The sequence below is a fragment of the Nerophis ophidion genome, linkage group LG07 (genome assembly GCF_033978795.1).
Source record: "Nerophis ophidion isolate RoL-2023_Sa linkage group LG07, RoL_Noph_v1.0, whole genome shotgun sequence".
Lineage (NCBI taxonomy): Eukaryota > Metazoa > Chordata > Actinopteri > Syngnathiformes > Syngnathidae > Nerophis > Nerophis ophidion.
In genome coordinates, this window is record NC_084617.1 from 71,643,970 (window position 1) to 71,657,549 (window position 13,580).

The window sequence follows — 13,580 nt, forward strand, 5'->3', positions numbered from 1 at the left end:
AGCCGGAAGGCAAAGCTCTCAATTTACCGGTCGATCTACGTTCCCATCCTCACCTATGGTCATGAGCTTTGGGTCATGACCGAAAGGATAAGATCACGGGTACAAGCGGCCGAAATGAGTTTCCTCCGCCGGGTGGTGGGTCTCTCCCTTAGAGATAGGGTGAGAAGCTCTGCCATCCGGGAGGAACTCAAAGTAAAGCCGCTGCTCCTCCACATGGAGAGGAGCCAGATGAGGTGGTTCGGGCATCTGGTCAGGATGCCACCCGAACGCCTCCCTCGGGAGGTGTTTAGGGCACGTCCAGCTGGTAGGAGGCCACGGGGAAGACCCAGGACACGTTGGGAAGACTATGTCTCCCGGCTGGCCTGGGAACGCCTCGGGATCCCCCGGGAAGAGCTAGACGAAGTGGCTGGAGATAGGGAAGTCTGGGCTTCCCTGCTTAGGCTGCTGCCCCCGCGACCCGACCTCGGATAAGCGGAAGATGATGGATGGATGGATGGATAGTTTAAACCCCGGCCGAGTCATACCGAAGACTATAAAAATGTGACCCATCACATCCCAGTTTGAAACTCAGCATCAAGGGTTGGAATTGGGGGTTAAATCACCCAAAAATAATTCCCGGGCGTGGCCACTGCTGCTGCTCACTGCTCCCCTCACCTCCCAGGGGGTGATCAAGGGTGACGGGTCAAATGCTGAGAATAAATTCGCCACACCTCGTGTGTGTGTGACAATCATTGGTTTTGGAACAAAACAAACTGCTGTTCCAAATGTGTCCACTGGATGTCACAATAGCAATTCTGTTAGGCAAGTTTATTCACAGTAAAGGGTGACTGTGGCTCCTCCTCCTCCTCGACCAACATGAAACTTTAAAAACCTGCCGCTTTACGGGTTCCGTTTCGAACTCGTCGTCATTTGGCAAGCCTCCTTGCCCCAAAATGTCTCCGTCAAACACCAGGAAAGTGAACTTAACCCTTTTGGAATAGTTTTTAACGCCGTTTCTTACGGTTTGTTGAGTTAGCATTGGATGGATAGGTGGCCATGACCATACTTGCCAACCTTGAGACCTCTGAATTCGGGAGATGGGGGGGGGGTGTTGAGGTGTGGTAGCGGGGGGGTGTATATCTTTTCAAGTATATATATATATATATATATATATATGGTGGCGACTTGTCCAGGGTGTACGCCGCCTTCCGCCCGATTGTAGCTGAGATATGCGCCAGTGCCCCCCGCAACCCCCTAAAGGAAATAAGCGGTAGGAAATGGATATATATATATATATATATGTATATATATGTGGGAAAAAATGACAAGACTACTTCATCTCTACAGAACTGTTTCATGAGGGGTTCCCTCAATCATCAGGAGATTTTAATGGAAGCATCCACATACCATGGTTTTTATAGGGCACAGAGTGGGTGGGTACAGGCAGGCGTAGGGGCGTGGTGATTGGCTCATGTGTTACCTAGGAGGTGTTTCCTTCCGTGACGGCATGCTGATACAATTTCAATGCGCTTGTTGAGGGATGCCAGGTCTGGGTGGTTTATAATAAACAGTCACAAGGCTTCTTTTAGAAACCAGAGCCTGCGGAATTCTACAGAACTCAGCAAGCGCATTTGGAACCTCAAAGACAATAATGTTGGATATTCAATAACATGGCAAATTCTTGCATCCAGCACACCTTGCAACTTAAAAGAGAAACTGTTTATTATATACCACCCTGACCTGTCATCCCTCAACAAGCGCAGGGAAATTGTGTCAGCATCGATAAACCTATGGATAACGGAGACATATATAATAGTCTACTTTTCGGGTGAGAGAGGACGCTAAAGGCAGTGCCTTTAAGGCACGCCCCCAATATTGTTGACCGGGTGGAAATCGGGAGAAATTCAGGAGAATGGTTGCTCCGGGAGATTTTCGAGAGTGGCACAGAAATTCGGGAATCTCCCAGGAAAATCGGGGAGGGTTGGCAAGTATGCCTTGGTCATGTCCACCTATCAATCCCACAGCTATTTGATACCTCGAAGAGTTTACCTGTTTTTTTGTTCAATGCCAGAAAGACTGTGAGTTAAAGTTTAATCCCCGGCTTTGCAGATACACTGAGACCAAAGTCCAAACTTCAACAAACTTGAAGTGTTTCGTCCAGAGGATTGTTTTGTGATTTGTACATTTTCAGAATGCACTTGTTGTATTTTTGGCCAAAGTAAAAACAAAGAAAAACAACCTGGAGTTGTCTTTATTTTTCAGTTATCATGCCATGATTTTACCATTCCGGCCCACTTGGGAATAGATTTTGCTCCGTGAAATGTGTTTGACACCCCTGGATCGAACCTTTTCCGCTGATTCAGTGTGTGTGTGTGTGTGTGTGTGTGTGTGTGTGTGTGGATGATGCAACCATGTTATACACGCATGAACAATGAAGAGTGGTGATGCTGGTGAAGCTACATAAGCACTTTAGTTCTTGCTGGTCTTCTCAATTGGGCTTTTCTTCTCCTTCTCCTTCTCCTTCTCATCCTTCTCTTTAGGCTTCTTCTTCTCTTCCTCCTCGTCTTCTTCCTCTTCCTCACCGTCACCTCCCTCCTGGTCCACGCCCTCGTCTTCGTCCTCCCCCTCGTCGTCCTCCTCCTCCTTGTCTTCCTCCTCTTCCTCCTCCTCCTCCGGTTTGGACTTCCTGTAGGCGCCCATGGAGTAGGTGCGGGACGACATGTAGGAGAAGCCCGGGTAACCGGACTGGACCATGGCGCCGCCAACGGTGCTCAGGCGGCATTCCTCGCCTTCCAGCAGCTTCCTAGAAAGGCGAGGATAGGTAAATGGTAAATGGGTTATACTTGACACTATTTCCACATTCACCCATTCACCCATTCCCTCCAGACAAACAACGTACCGGCACAGTCATGTAATGTATGCCGCTTACACACTCACATTAGTGAATGCAATGCATACTTGGTCAACAGCCATACAGGTCACACTGAGGGTGGCCGCAAAAACAACTTTAACACTGTTAAAAATATGCGCCACACTGTGAACCCACACCAAACAATAATGACAAACACATTTCGGGAAAACATCCGCACCGTAACACAACAGAACGAATACCCAGAAGCCCTTGCAGCACTAACTCTTCCGGCACGCTACAATATACACGCCCGCTACCACCAAACCCCCCCCTACCCTCCAACCCCGCCCACCTCAACATTTCGGGAGAACATCCGCACCGTAACTCAACATAAACACAACAGAACAAAAACCCAGAAACCACTAACTCTTCCGGCACGCTACAATATACACCCCCGCTACCACTAATCTTCCCCCCCACCTCCAACCCCGCCCACCTCAACATTTCGGGAGAACATCGGCACCGTAACTCAACATAAACAGAACAGAACAAATACCCAGAACCCCTTGCAGCACTAACTTTTACGGAACGCTACAATATACACCCCGCTACCGCCAAAACCCCCCTCCAACCCCACTTACCTCAACATTTCGGGAGAACATCGGCACCGTAACTCAACATAAACAGAACAGAACAAATACCCAGAACCCCTTGCAGCACTAACTTTTACGGAACGCTACAATATACACCCCGCTACCGCCAAAACCCCCCTCCAACCCCACCCACCTCAACATTTCGGGAGAACATCGGCACCGTAACTCAACATAAACAGAACAGAACAAATACCCAGAACCCCTTGCAGCACTAACTTTTACGGAACGCTACAATATACACCCCGCTACTGCCAAACCCCCCCTCCAACCCGACCCACCTCAACATCTCGGGAGAACATCAGCACCCTAACACAACATAAACACAACAGAACAAATACCCAGAACCCCTTGCAGCACTAACTTTTACGGCACGCTACAATATACACCCCGCTACTGCCAAACCCCCCCTCCAACCCGACCCACCTCAACATCTCGGGAGAACATCTTTACCGTAACACAACAAACACAACAGAACAAATACCTAGAAGCCCTTGCAGCACTAACTCTTCCGGCACACTACAATATACACACCCCCTACTGCCAACCCCCCGCCCTCCAACCCCGCCCACCTCAACATATCGGGAGAACATCCGCACCGTAACACAACATAAACACAACAGAACAAATACCCAGAACCCCTTGCAGCACTAACTCTTCTGGCACGCTACAATATACACCCCAGCTACCACCAACCCCCCCCCCATCTCCTGAATTCGGAGGTCTCAAGGTTGGCAAGTATGCTTGTAACAGTGAATAATGTATGGATTTGCTTCTGGATTTCATTATTAACTATATACATTGTTTTAAGTAGACTGTCGAATTCACAACAAAAACTTTGCATTCGCAACATTTTACTGTAAAATACGGTTTGTTTGTTTGATTGTTTTTTACAACCTTTTACGGTAAATGGGGGGGGCTTGGTGCTAGCGGGGTGTATAATATAGCCAAGAGTCATGGATGGATGGCGTTGTGGGTAATTCTTATGTTGCGTTTATAATGTGTTACAGAGCCGATGTTTTCCAGAAATGTGTTTGGTGTGGGTTCGCAGAGTGTGGCACATATTAGTAAGAGTGTTAAAGTTGTTTATATCACAACCATCAGTGTAGAAGGTATGGGTGTTGACCAAGTATGCATTGCAATCTCGTATGTGAGGCAGCGAAATGCATGCGTCCGGCCGGCACGGAGATAGCATTGTGTGATGGTGGTCCCCAACCACCGGGACGCGGCCGCAAAAGAATTTTTTATATATATGTTTTTTTATCACACTCAACTTTTTTACTGCATGCCATTGGTAAGCACAGGGGTGAGAAGAGGTTTTAAAAATATTAGCGCCTGCTTACTTTAACCGCATGCCTTGAATAAGCGCAGGAGTGAGAAGAGGTTTTAAATTAATTAGCGCCCCGGCGGCTATTCAAGGAAATACGGGATATGTTTTTTTTTCCTTCTTTATAATGCATTTCTGGCCGGTGCGACTTACAATCTGAAAAAAAAATACGTTATCTGTGTTGTTGCAAACCTGTAAGCGGCAATTTCAATGTCCAGAGCCATCTTGACATTGAGCAGATCCTGGTACTCCCGCAGGTGGCGAGACATTTCTCCTTTGGTGCTGCGCAGCGCCGCCTCCAGCTGCTCAATAGTGTCCTAGAAGCACACAAACCTTTAACACGGGTGGTCCGCTCAGCGGAGCGGTGGGGTTTGGTGCGACGCGCTCACATACCTGCATGTCTCCGACTTCGCCGTTGTGGCGGTCCTCCATCTCAGCGATCTGCCTCTCCAGGGCCTCGTTGTGGCCCCGCAGGGCCTCGATCTCCAAGGTGCGGGCTTGCACCTGCCGGCGGTACTCGGTCAATTCCTCCTTTGAGTGCTTGATGGCGTCCTGGTTGCGAGCCGCGGCCTCCGTCACGGTTGCGAACTTGGAGCGGTACCACTCCTCTGCCTGGGCCTGGTTCCTGCATGACAGGTTCTCATATTGGGCCCGGATGTCCTTCAGGGCCGCCGCCAGGTCCGGTTGGCTCATGTCCATCTCCACGGACACCTGGACATCAGAGGGTTACAGTGTACTTTAGTTTGGTTTAAAGCAGGGCTATTCAACTGGCGGCCGGGGGGGCCAAATCCGGCCCGGGAATGACACCGTGCTGGCCCCCCCGCTCCGTTCAAAACTTGAGAGACAAACATTTTAGCAGCTAAGTCCTACTACACGACCGCTTCTATGTTAGCTACCTCTCTTTGTTTATAATATATATTTTTGGATGGATCTACTCTCTATTTATTAGTGATTCCCAAAGCCCAAAAAAAGTCTGCGGGCTATAGAGCTTTTTCTTTTCGGACTCCAGTACTCTGGAATGCCCTCCTGGTAACAGTTCCAGATGCCACCTCAGTAGAGGCATTTAAGTCTCACCTTAAAACTCATTTGTATACTCTAGCCTTTAAATAGACTCCCTTTTTAGACCAGTTGATCTGCCGTTTCTTTTCTTTTTCTTCTATGTCCCACTCCCCCTTGTGAAGGGGGTCCGGTCCGATCCGGTGGCCATGTACTGCTTGCCTGTGTATCGGCTGGGGACATCTCTGCGCTGCTGATCCGCCTCCGCTTGGGATGGTTTCCTGCTGGCTCCGCTGTGAACAGGACTCTCGCTGCTGTGTTGGATCCGCTTTGGACTGGACTCTCGCGACTGTGTTGGATCCATTATGGATTGAACTTTCACAGTATCATGTTAGACCCGCTCGACATCCATTGCTTTCCTCCTCTCCAAGGTTCTCATAGTCATCATTGTCACCGACGTCCCACTGGGTGTGAGTTTTCCTTGCCCTTATGTGGGCCTACCGAGGATGTCGTGGTGGTTTGTGCAGCCCTTTGAGACACTAGTGATTTAGGGCTATATAAGTAAACATTGATTGATTGCTTGATATTTTATTCTGCACCTGTTACAGCGGTATAGCTCCGTTGGTAGAGTGGCCGTGCCAGAAACTTGAGGGTTGCAGGTTCAATTCCCGCTTCCGCCATCCTAGTCACTGCCGTTGTGTCCTTGGGCAAGACACTTTACCCACCAGCTCCCAGTGCCACCCACACTGGTTTAAATGTAACTTAGATATTGGGTTTCACTATGTAAAGCGCTTTGAGTCACTAGAGAAAAGCGCTATATAAATATAATTCACAACTCACAATTCACATATCAATCAATCAATCAATGTTTACTTATATAGCCCTTTACTGTAATACTGTAGAAAATGTTAGGTTCAAACACTGACAACATCTATTAAACAAGACAAGAAGCAAGGAATTAAACAGAGACAGAATTAAATTTGGCTCAATGAGGGAGAAACCCGTACATCTGTACCCTTGTAAATGGTAAATGGGTTGTACTTGTATAGCGCTTTTCTACCCCCTTTTCAAGGGGGTAGAAAAGCACTTTGAAAACATTTCCACATTCACCCATTCACACACTGACGGAGGGAGCTACAATGCAAGCTGCTCACCAGGACCCATCAGGAGCAAGGGTAAAGTGAAGTGAAGTGAACTATATTTATATAGCGCTTTTTCTCTAGTGCAGGGGTAGGGAACCTGTGGCTCTTTTGAAAACTGCATCTGGCTCTCAGATACATCTTAGCGGACATTGCTTAACACAATAAGTAAGGAATACTTTTGCTGGTAATCACAGTGTTAAAAATAACCTTAAAATATACAAAACATTCTCATGCATTTGAATCCATCCATCCATTTCCTACCGCACCTGTTCAAGACGTCACATTATTGGTAAGAAGTGTTCTATTTATTACCGGTTAGCTTCAGAATAAAAATGTTATTAAAAATAATAGGAGACTTATTGTACTCTAAAAATGTTGTTATCAATTAAAAATGCATGCATTTAGTTGTATTCGGTGTTAAAAAAATATGATATGGCTCTCACGGAAATACATTTTCAAATCTTTGGCTTTCATGGCTCTCTCAGCCGAAAAGGTTCCCGACCCCTGCTCTAGTGACTCAAGGCGCTTTACATAGTGAAACCCAATATCTGATATTTTAAACCAGTGTGGGTGGCACTGGGAGCAGGCGGGCAAAGTGCCTTGCCCAAGGACGCAACGGACATGACTAGGATGGCAGAAGGTGGGGATTGAACCAGTAACCCTCTACCAACTTTGCCACGCCGTCCCCCATGTACAGCGTCATTACGCTCCTGACGAAAGACTGTGCGCCTCCCTGATTACATGGCAACAGCTGTTTCTAAGGGACGGGGGTCATAAACAGCCCTCGCCTTTGGTTACAGATCAATTCAAAGAAACAGGTCGTAAAACAGTTTTAAAGAAAAGCTCCCTTCGCTTTGCAGATCTCATATCTTTCTGTGGATTACATTGCATGAAGGAAACAGAACACCTTCATATTGCATATTGACCTTGTAGTTTTAAGTATTTTTTTAAAATACCTTCTTCTCCAATGTCATTGAAAGGACTGAATTGAGCAGGATGTGCAAATGAGTGCGTGCCACTGCTGCACGCCTGAAAACCGCTGACTCGGGCTTCTTTCGCCGCCCTGTCAATTGCTTACACGGCAGTAAAACTCTCTGCGAGGAAGCCGCCAAAAACCCCTGGAGAAATCTACCTGGCAACCGTCCCTCCTCATGCATTGATTCCACTTCTATGCATCACCCCGACTTTGCTTTGTCATGCAATCTAACCAGTTTACGGCTTCAACTGTTTTTTTTTTTTGTCAGTTTGGTAAATTCACAAGACTGTTTAGGATTATGTTCGAAAATTCAAGCGTGGAGTGAAAGTCAAGAGGTGGGTCCGCATGACTGCTGTCCCCCGGGAAGGCCACACCCTTTTTTCTGCGCATTTCTCCCCGCTCTGCCCCCACCCCGCACCTTCATGCTACCTAATCAACACGACAGTGATGCCTCACCGGCCTTTAAATAGCAGCAAATTTAACTTTACCAGTGAGCGTGTTGTCTTTTTTTGTGCAGCTTGTTTTAGAATTGGCTTGTGGCACCAAAATAGAAACAAACAATAAACTAACAATACTTTGTCACCTGTATTTTTTCTGAGAGCGTCCTCTGCAGTGGACATGCAGGACTTTGATATTGTGTCCTGTAATTTGGTAGGACTTCTAAAAAAAAAAAAAAATTGGAGGACATAATGCAAATGTCCACTGCAGAGGACACGGCCTCAAGGGCAGGGGTCACCAACCTTTTTGAAAGCAAGAGCTACTTCTTGGGTACTGATTAATGCCAAGGGCTACCAGTTTGATACACACTTAAATAAATTGCCAGAAATACCCAATTTGCTTAATTTACCTTTAATAAATAAATCCATATATATTAAAAAAATGGGTATTTCTGTCTGTCATTCCTTTTACGGAAGGTTTTTTGTAGAGAATGAATGATGAAAAAATCACTTAATTGAACGGTTTAAAAGAGGAGAAAACATGAAAAAAAATAAAATTAAATTTTGAAACATAGTTTATCTTCAATTTCCACTCTTTAAAATTCAAAATTCAACCGAAAAAAATGAAGAGAAAAACTAGCTCATTTGAATCTTTATGAAAAAAATTAAAAAAAAGAATTTATGGAACATCATTACTAATTTTTCCTGATTAAGATTAATTTTAGAATTTTGATGACATGTTTTAAATAGGTTAAAATCCAATCTGCACTTTGTTAGAATATATAACAAATTGGACCAAGCTATATTTCTAACAAAGACAAATCATTATTTCTTCTAGATTTTCAGCAACAAAAATTGTAAAAGAAATTCAAAAGACTTTGAAATAAGATTTAAATTTGATTCTACAGATTTTATAGATTTGCTAGAATATTTTTGGGGAATTTTAATCATAATAAGTTTGAAGAAATATATCACAAATATTCGTCGTCGAAAAAACAGAAGCTAAAATGAAAAATGTAATTAAAATGTATTTATTATTCTTTACAATAATAATAAAAAATACTTGAACATTGATTTAAATTGTCAGGAAAGAAGAGGAAGGAATTTAAAAGGTAAAAAGGTATATGTGTTGAAAAATTCTTATTAAGGTTGTATTTTTTCTCTAAATTTGTCTTTCTGAAAGTTATAAGAAGCAAAGTAAAAAAAAAAAAATGAATTTATTCAAACAAGTGAAGACCAAGTCTTGAAAATATTTTCTTGGATTTTCAAATTCTATTTGAGTTTAGTCTCTCTTAGAATTAAAAATGTCGAGCAAAGCGAGACCAGCTTGCTAGTAAATAAATACAATTTAAAAAATAGAGGCAGCTCACTGGTAAGTGCTGCTATTTGAGCTATTTTTAGAACAGGCCGGCGGGCGACTCATCCGGTCCTTACGGGCGACCTTGCGTTGGTGACCCCTGCTGTAGGGAGTTTATCAGCATATTTTATTGTTTTTAGTCTGTTGGCAATATTTTAAAAAACGCATTGTTATTTTTTTTTTTTATTCATGAGTCCCAGAAATCTTGGTTGAATTAAAAAGTTGTCACGAGTTGTGAGGGTCTCGGGTGGCACTGCAGAGCCGTAAATTAGCCGGTGTGCGTGACTAAGGTGCAGGATGCGGGGACAAGACTACAACTGGGAAGAAACCGAGTAAAACGATGACATAAAATAGAGCAGCAGTTCTTTTTTTTCCACCAACCACCACCCCAGAAACCACTTCAAGTAGCACCATATTGAACAATACAGTAGCAAGTATATTAACATTACACAGTTTGAACGGTAACACTGAGTTTGAATATTTATTACGTGATTCTTTAGTGCACCACTAGGTGGAGCCTGCGTACACACCACAGTTTCCATATGGTGCATTTAATTTGCAATTCCACCCCCTGCATTCTCTAATTGTCAATTATTAATAAAATCTTGGAGGATAATTAAGAGTAGAAACACGCTTAAATTGATATTTTTGTTAAAAACATATAAAGTGATTTAGGTAGCTCTTTTTGTCTTTTTTTTCATATTTTGTTAACACTTTAGTATGGTGAACATATCCACCATTAATTAGTTGCTTGTTGACATGCAAATTAGTAACATGTTGGCTCTTAATTAGTCATTATTAAGTACTTATTAATGCTTTATTCTGCATACAAGCAGGAAGCCATTAACTAAGAGTCTTCCCTCAATAACCTCAGAATTATTGCTTATTAGTAACCCAAACCCTTATATGTTCCCCTAGTGTCCAAATAACTCTAACTTAAGTCTTTGTTACTTTAATAAGCATCGTATTAATGGTGAATATGTTCCCCATACTAAAGTGTTACCCATATTTTTTATTATTATTATTCATGATTAGTTTACACTCTCTGCGATGAGGTGGCGACTTGTCCTATTTCCGCATGATTGTAGCTGAAATAGGCACCAGCGCCCCCCGCGACCCCAAAAGGGACAAGCGGTAGAAAAATGGATGGATGGATAGTTTATACTCTCTGTAATTGCTTTTGTTTTCTTTCCTTGACATGTTTCGCTGGTGTTGAAAGTGCCTTGACTCTTGTGTGCATTTGTTGTTCAATAAAATAAAAAATTAAAAAAAATGAAAAAAATAAAGAAAAACAATTGAAAGAATAAAAAAAAAATAAAAAAAAACGTATTAAAAAAAAATTACGTGAGTGCACTCCACCGAGGTGTGCAATGTAAAAGCATAAAAAACAATTTAATTTTTTTTTTTTTAAAATAGGACAAAAATGAAAAAACTTGTAAAACATTTTTTAAAAATACAGAAAAATTAAACAAAATTTAATTTTTTTTTTATGTTTTTAAAAAATTTAACAAAATATTTAAAAAATACAAAACAACTACGAAAAAAAATTACCAAATTATTCCATTTTTTCAATTGCTTATTTTTTCAAATTTTAAACATTTTTATAAAAAATCAAACAAATTATTTCAAAAAATACAAAACAATTACGAAAATAATTACATAGTAATTACGTGTTTTTCATTGTTAATTTTTTTTTTCAATTTTTAAAAAATGTTTCAAAACATTTTTTAAAAATTAAGAAAAAATACAAACGAAAAAAATGTTTGAACTCCACTGAGGTGTGCGATGCAAAATCATTACAAACAATCAAAAAATGTTTTGAAAAATATGAACAAAAATTTAAAAAAATTACATTTTTGTTTTTAAATCCAAAAATACTAAACGAAATTTTAAAAAATAAATTTCTTTTTATGAGTTGGAGACTTGTCCAGGGTGTACCCTGCCTTCCGCCCGATTGTAGCTGAGATAGGCGCCAGCGCCCCCTGCGACCCCGAAAGGGAATAAGCGGTAGAAAATGGATGGAAATTTATTTTTAAATTAAAATAATTTAAATTAATTACCAAACAATTAAAAAAAACAACTAAACATTTCTAAGTTTTTTTAAACAATTGAAAAAAAAAAAAAAAAAATTTTAAATGTATCCCCGCCACCCCAAAAGAGAATAAGTGGTAGAAAAATGGATGGATGGATTATTTAAAAATGAAAAACATTTTTGCACAAAATGCTTGCCGTACCTGCGTGGCCTGCAGCGACGACTGCATCTCCTGCAGCTCCTCCTCGTGGACTTTCCGCAGGAAGGCGATCTCGTCCAGCAGCGACTCCACCTTCTTCTCCAGCTCCAGGCGCGCCAGGGTGGCGTCGTCCACGTCCTTGCGGTACGCCTTCAGGGCGCCCTCGGCCTCCTCGCGGAGCCGCGCCTCCTCGTCCAGCTTGTCGCGCAGGCGCTCCAGCGCCTCGCTCACCTGCGCGCAGTCCAGGTGCGCCTGGCTCCTCTCGTGCGTCATCTCCTCCACGCGCGCGCGCAGCTCGCGGATCTCCTGCTCGTAGAGCTCGTGGAGGCGCGAGGGCTCGCTGTGGCGCTGGCGGAGTGACGTCACTTCCGCCTCCAGCACCTTGTTCTGCTGCTCCAGCTGGTGCACTTTCTCGATGAACGACACGAAGCGGTCGTTCAGACCCTGCAGCTGCTCCTTCTCGTTGGTGCGCACGATCTTCAGCTCGTTGGTGACCGCCGTGGACTGGCTCAGGTCCGGCATGGAGAAGAGGCGCCCGGACGCGGCGCTCCGGCGGTAGCCGCCGCCGGACGACATCACCGCCGGGGAGCCGTAGGTCCGGCTGCGGTAGCCGGAGGAGTGCACCCGGGACGGGCTGCCCAGACTGGCGCGGCCCGAGCGCGGCGCGTCGCCGAAGATCTTGCGGTAGGAGCTGCTGCTGCTGCTGCTGCTGTACATGTCGCCGGAGTAACTCATTCTGCCGTGAAAGAGCCGGGAAGGAGAGTTCCGCGCCGGGTCCCGGACAGGTGCTTTTATAGGCAACGCGCATGCGCATCGCCCGGGAAGATGGGACGAAACCTGCAAACTCATGCAGAAACACACACACACACACACACACACACACACACACACACACACACACAACCTCCACTACCTCTTTTTTTTATTTCTTTCACATACACTAAACACTTTTTCACGCATGACTAAGAAACTATTTTGATTTCAAACGTGGCGACATTCGCGCTCTCCTCTGCGGGATGCGCTGGTCACGTGATCACGAGGATGCTGCAGTCTGCCCCCACCCTCCCACGCCTCTGCAACACTTTTTTTTTTTTTGTGTCGTGGAGTGCAAACTTGAGAGTGTGGTCACGGAGAGTGTTCATTGCAACAACGCAACCACACGCTTGAAAGTTGCAATGTGATGTGGGGATTGGTCTGCGGAACTTATTAAAGTAACGCATTTAGAGCTATTTGGACACCAGGGGAACATATAAAGGTTACTAATAAGTAATAATTCTGAGGTTATTGAGGGAAGTCTCTTACTGCTTGTATAAAAAGGCCATGCAGAATAAGGCATTAATGTTAATGACCAACTAATTAATGGCGAATATGTGTTCCCCATAATAAAGTGTTACCGATGCAGAAACGAGCATTTCTTGTACATTCGTCCATCCATTTTTCTACCGCTTGTCCCTGTCAACACTGTAATATATAGTGTGACATTGGCGTGAAATAAGGTGTCTCTGGCCTTGGTGCTGATTTCAGAGAGGGACCACACCCCTACACGCACACACACGACACCGACACACACACACGCACACACACACACACACACACCACCGACACACACACACACACACACCACCGACACACAC

At 44.0% G+C, this 13,580-nt stretch overlaps 1 protein-coding gene across 1 annotated transcript; it reads right to left on the bottom strand.

Annotated features, from left to right (window-relative positions):
- Positions 1-1,317: 1,317 nt before the first annotated feature.
- neff1 (neuronal intermediate filament family member 1) lies at positions 1,318-12,733 on the bottom strand. Its single transcript, XM_061907061.1, has 4 exons — positions 11,950-12,733; positions 5,201-5,518; positions 5,000-5,124; positions 1,318-2,782 (listed from the first exon to the last, which is right to left on the bottom strand). Exons 1-4 carry the CDS (start codon positions 12,679-12,681, stop codon positions 2,449-2,451), a joined length of 1,509 nt encoding a protein of 502 aa, XP_061763045.1. The 5' UTR covers positions 12,682-12,733; the 3' UTR covers positions 1,318-2,448.
- Between the last annotated feature and the right edge of the window lie 847 nt (positions 12,734-13,580).

Coding starts and splice junctions, on each gene's coding strand:
- neff1 (XM_061907061.1), bottom strand. CDS start 12,681: ATGAGTTACTCCGGCGACATGTACAGCAGCAGCAGCAGCAGCAGCTCC. Junction 5,125..5,200: donor GCGAAGTCGGAGACATGCAG/GTATGTGAGCGC, acceptor GTGTGCTTCTAG/GACACTATTGAGCAGCTGGA. Junction 2,783..4,999: donor ATTGAAATTGCCGCTTACAG/GTTTGCAACAAC, acceptor TCGCCTTTCTAG/GAAGCTGCTGGAAGGCGAGG.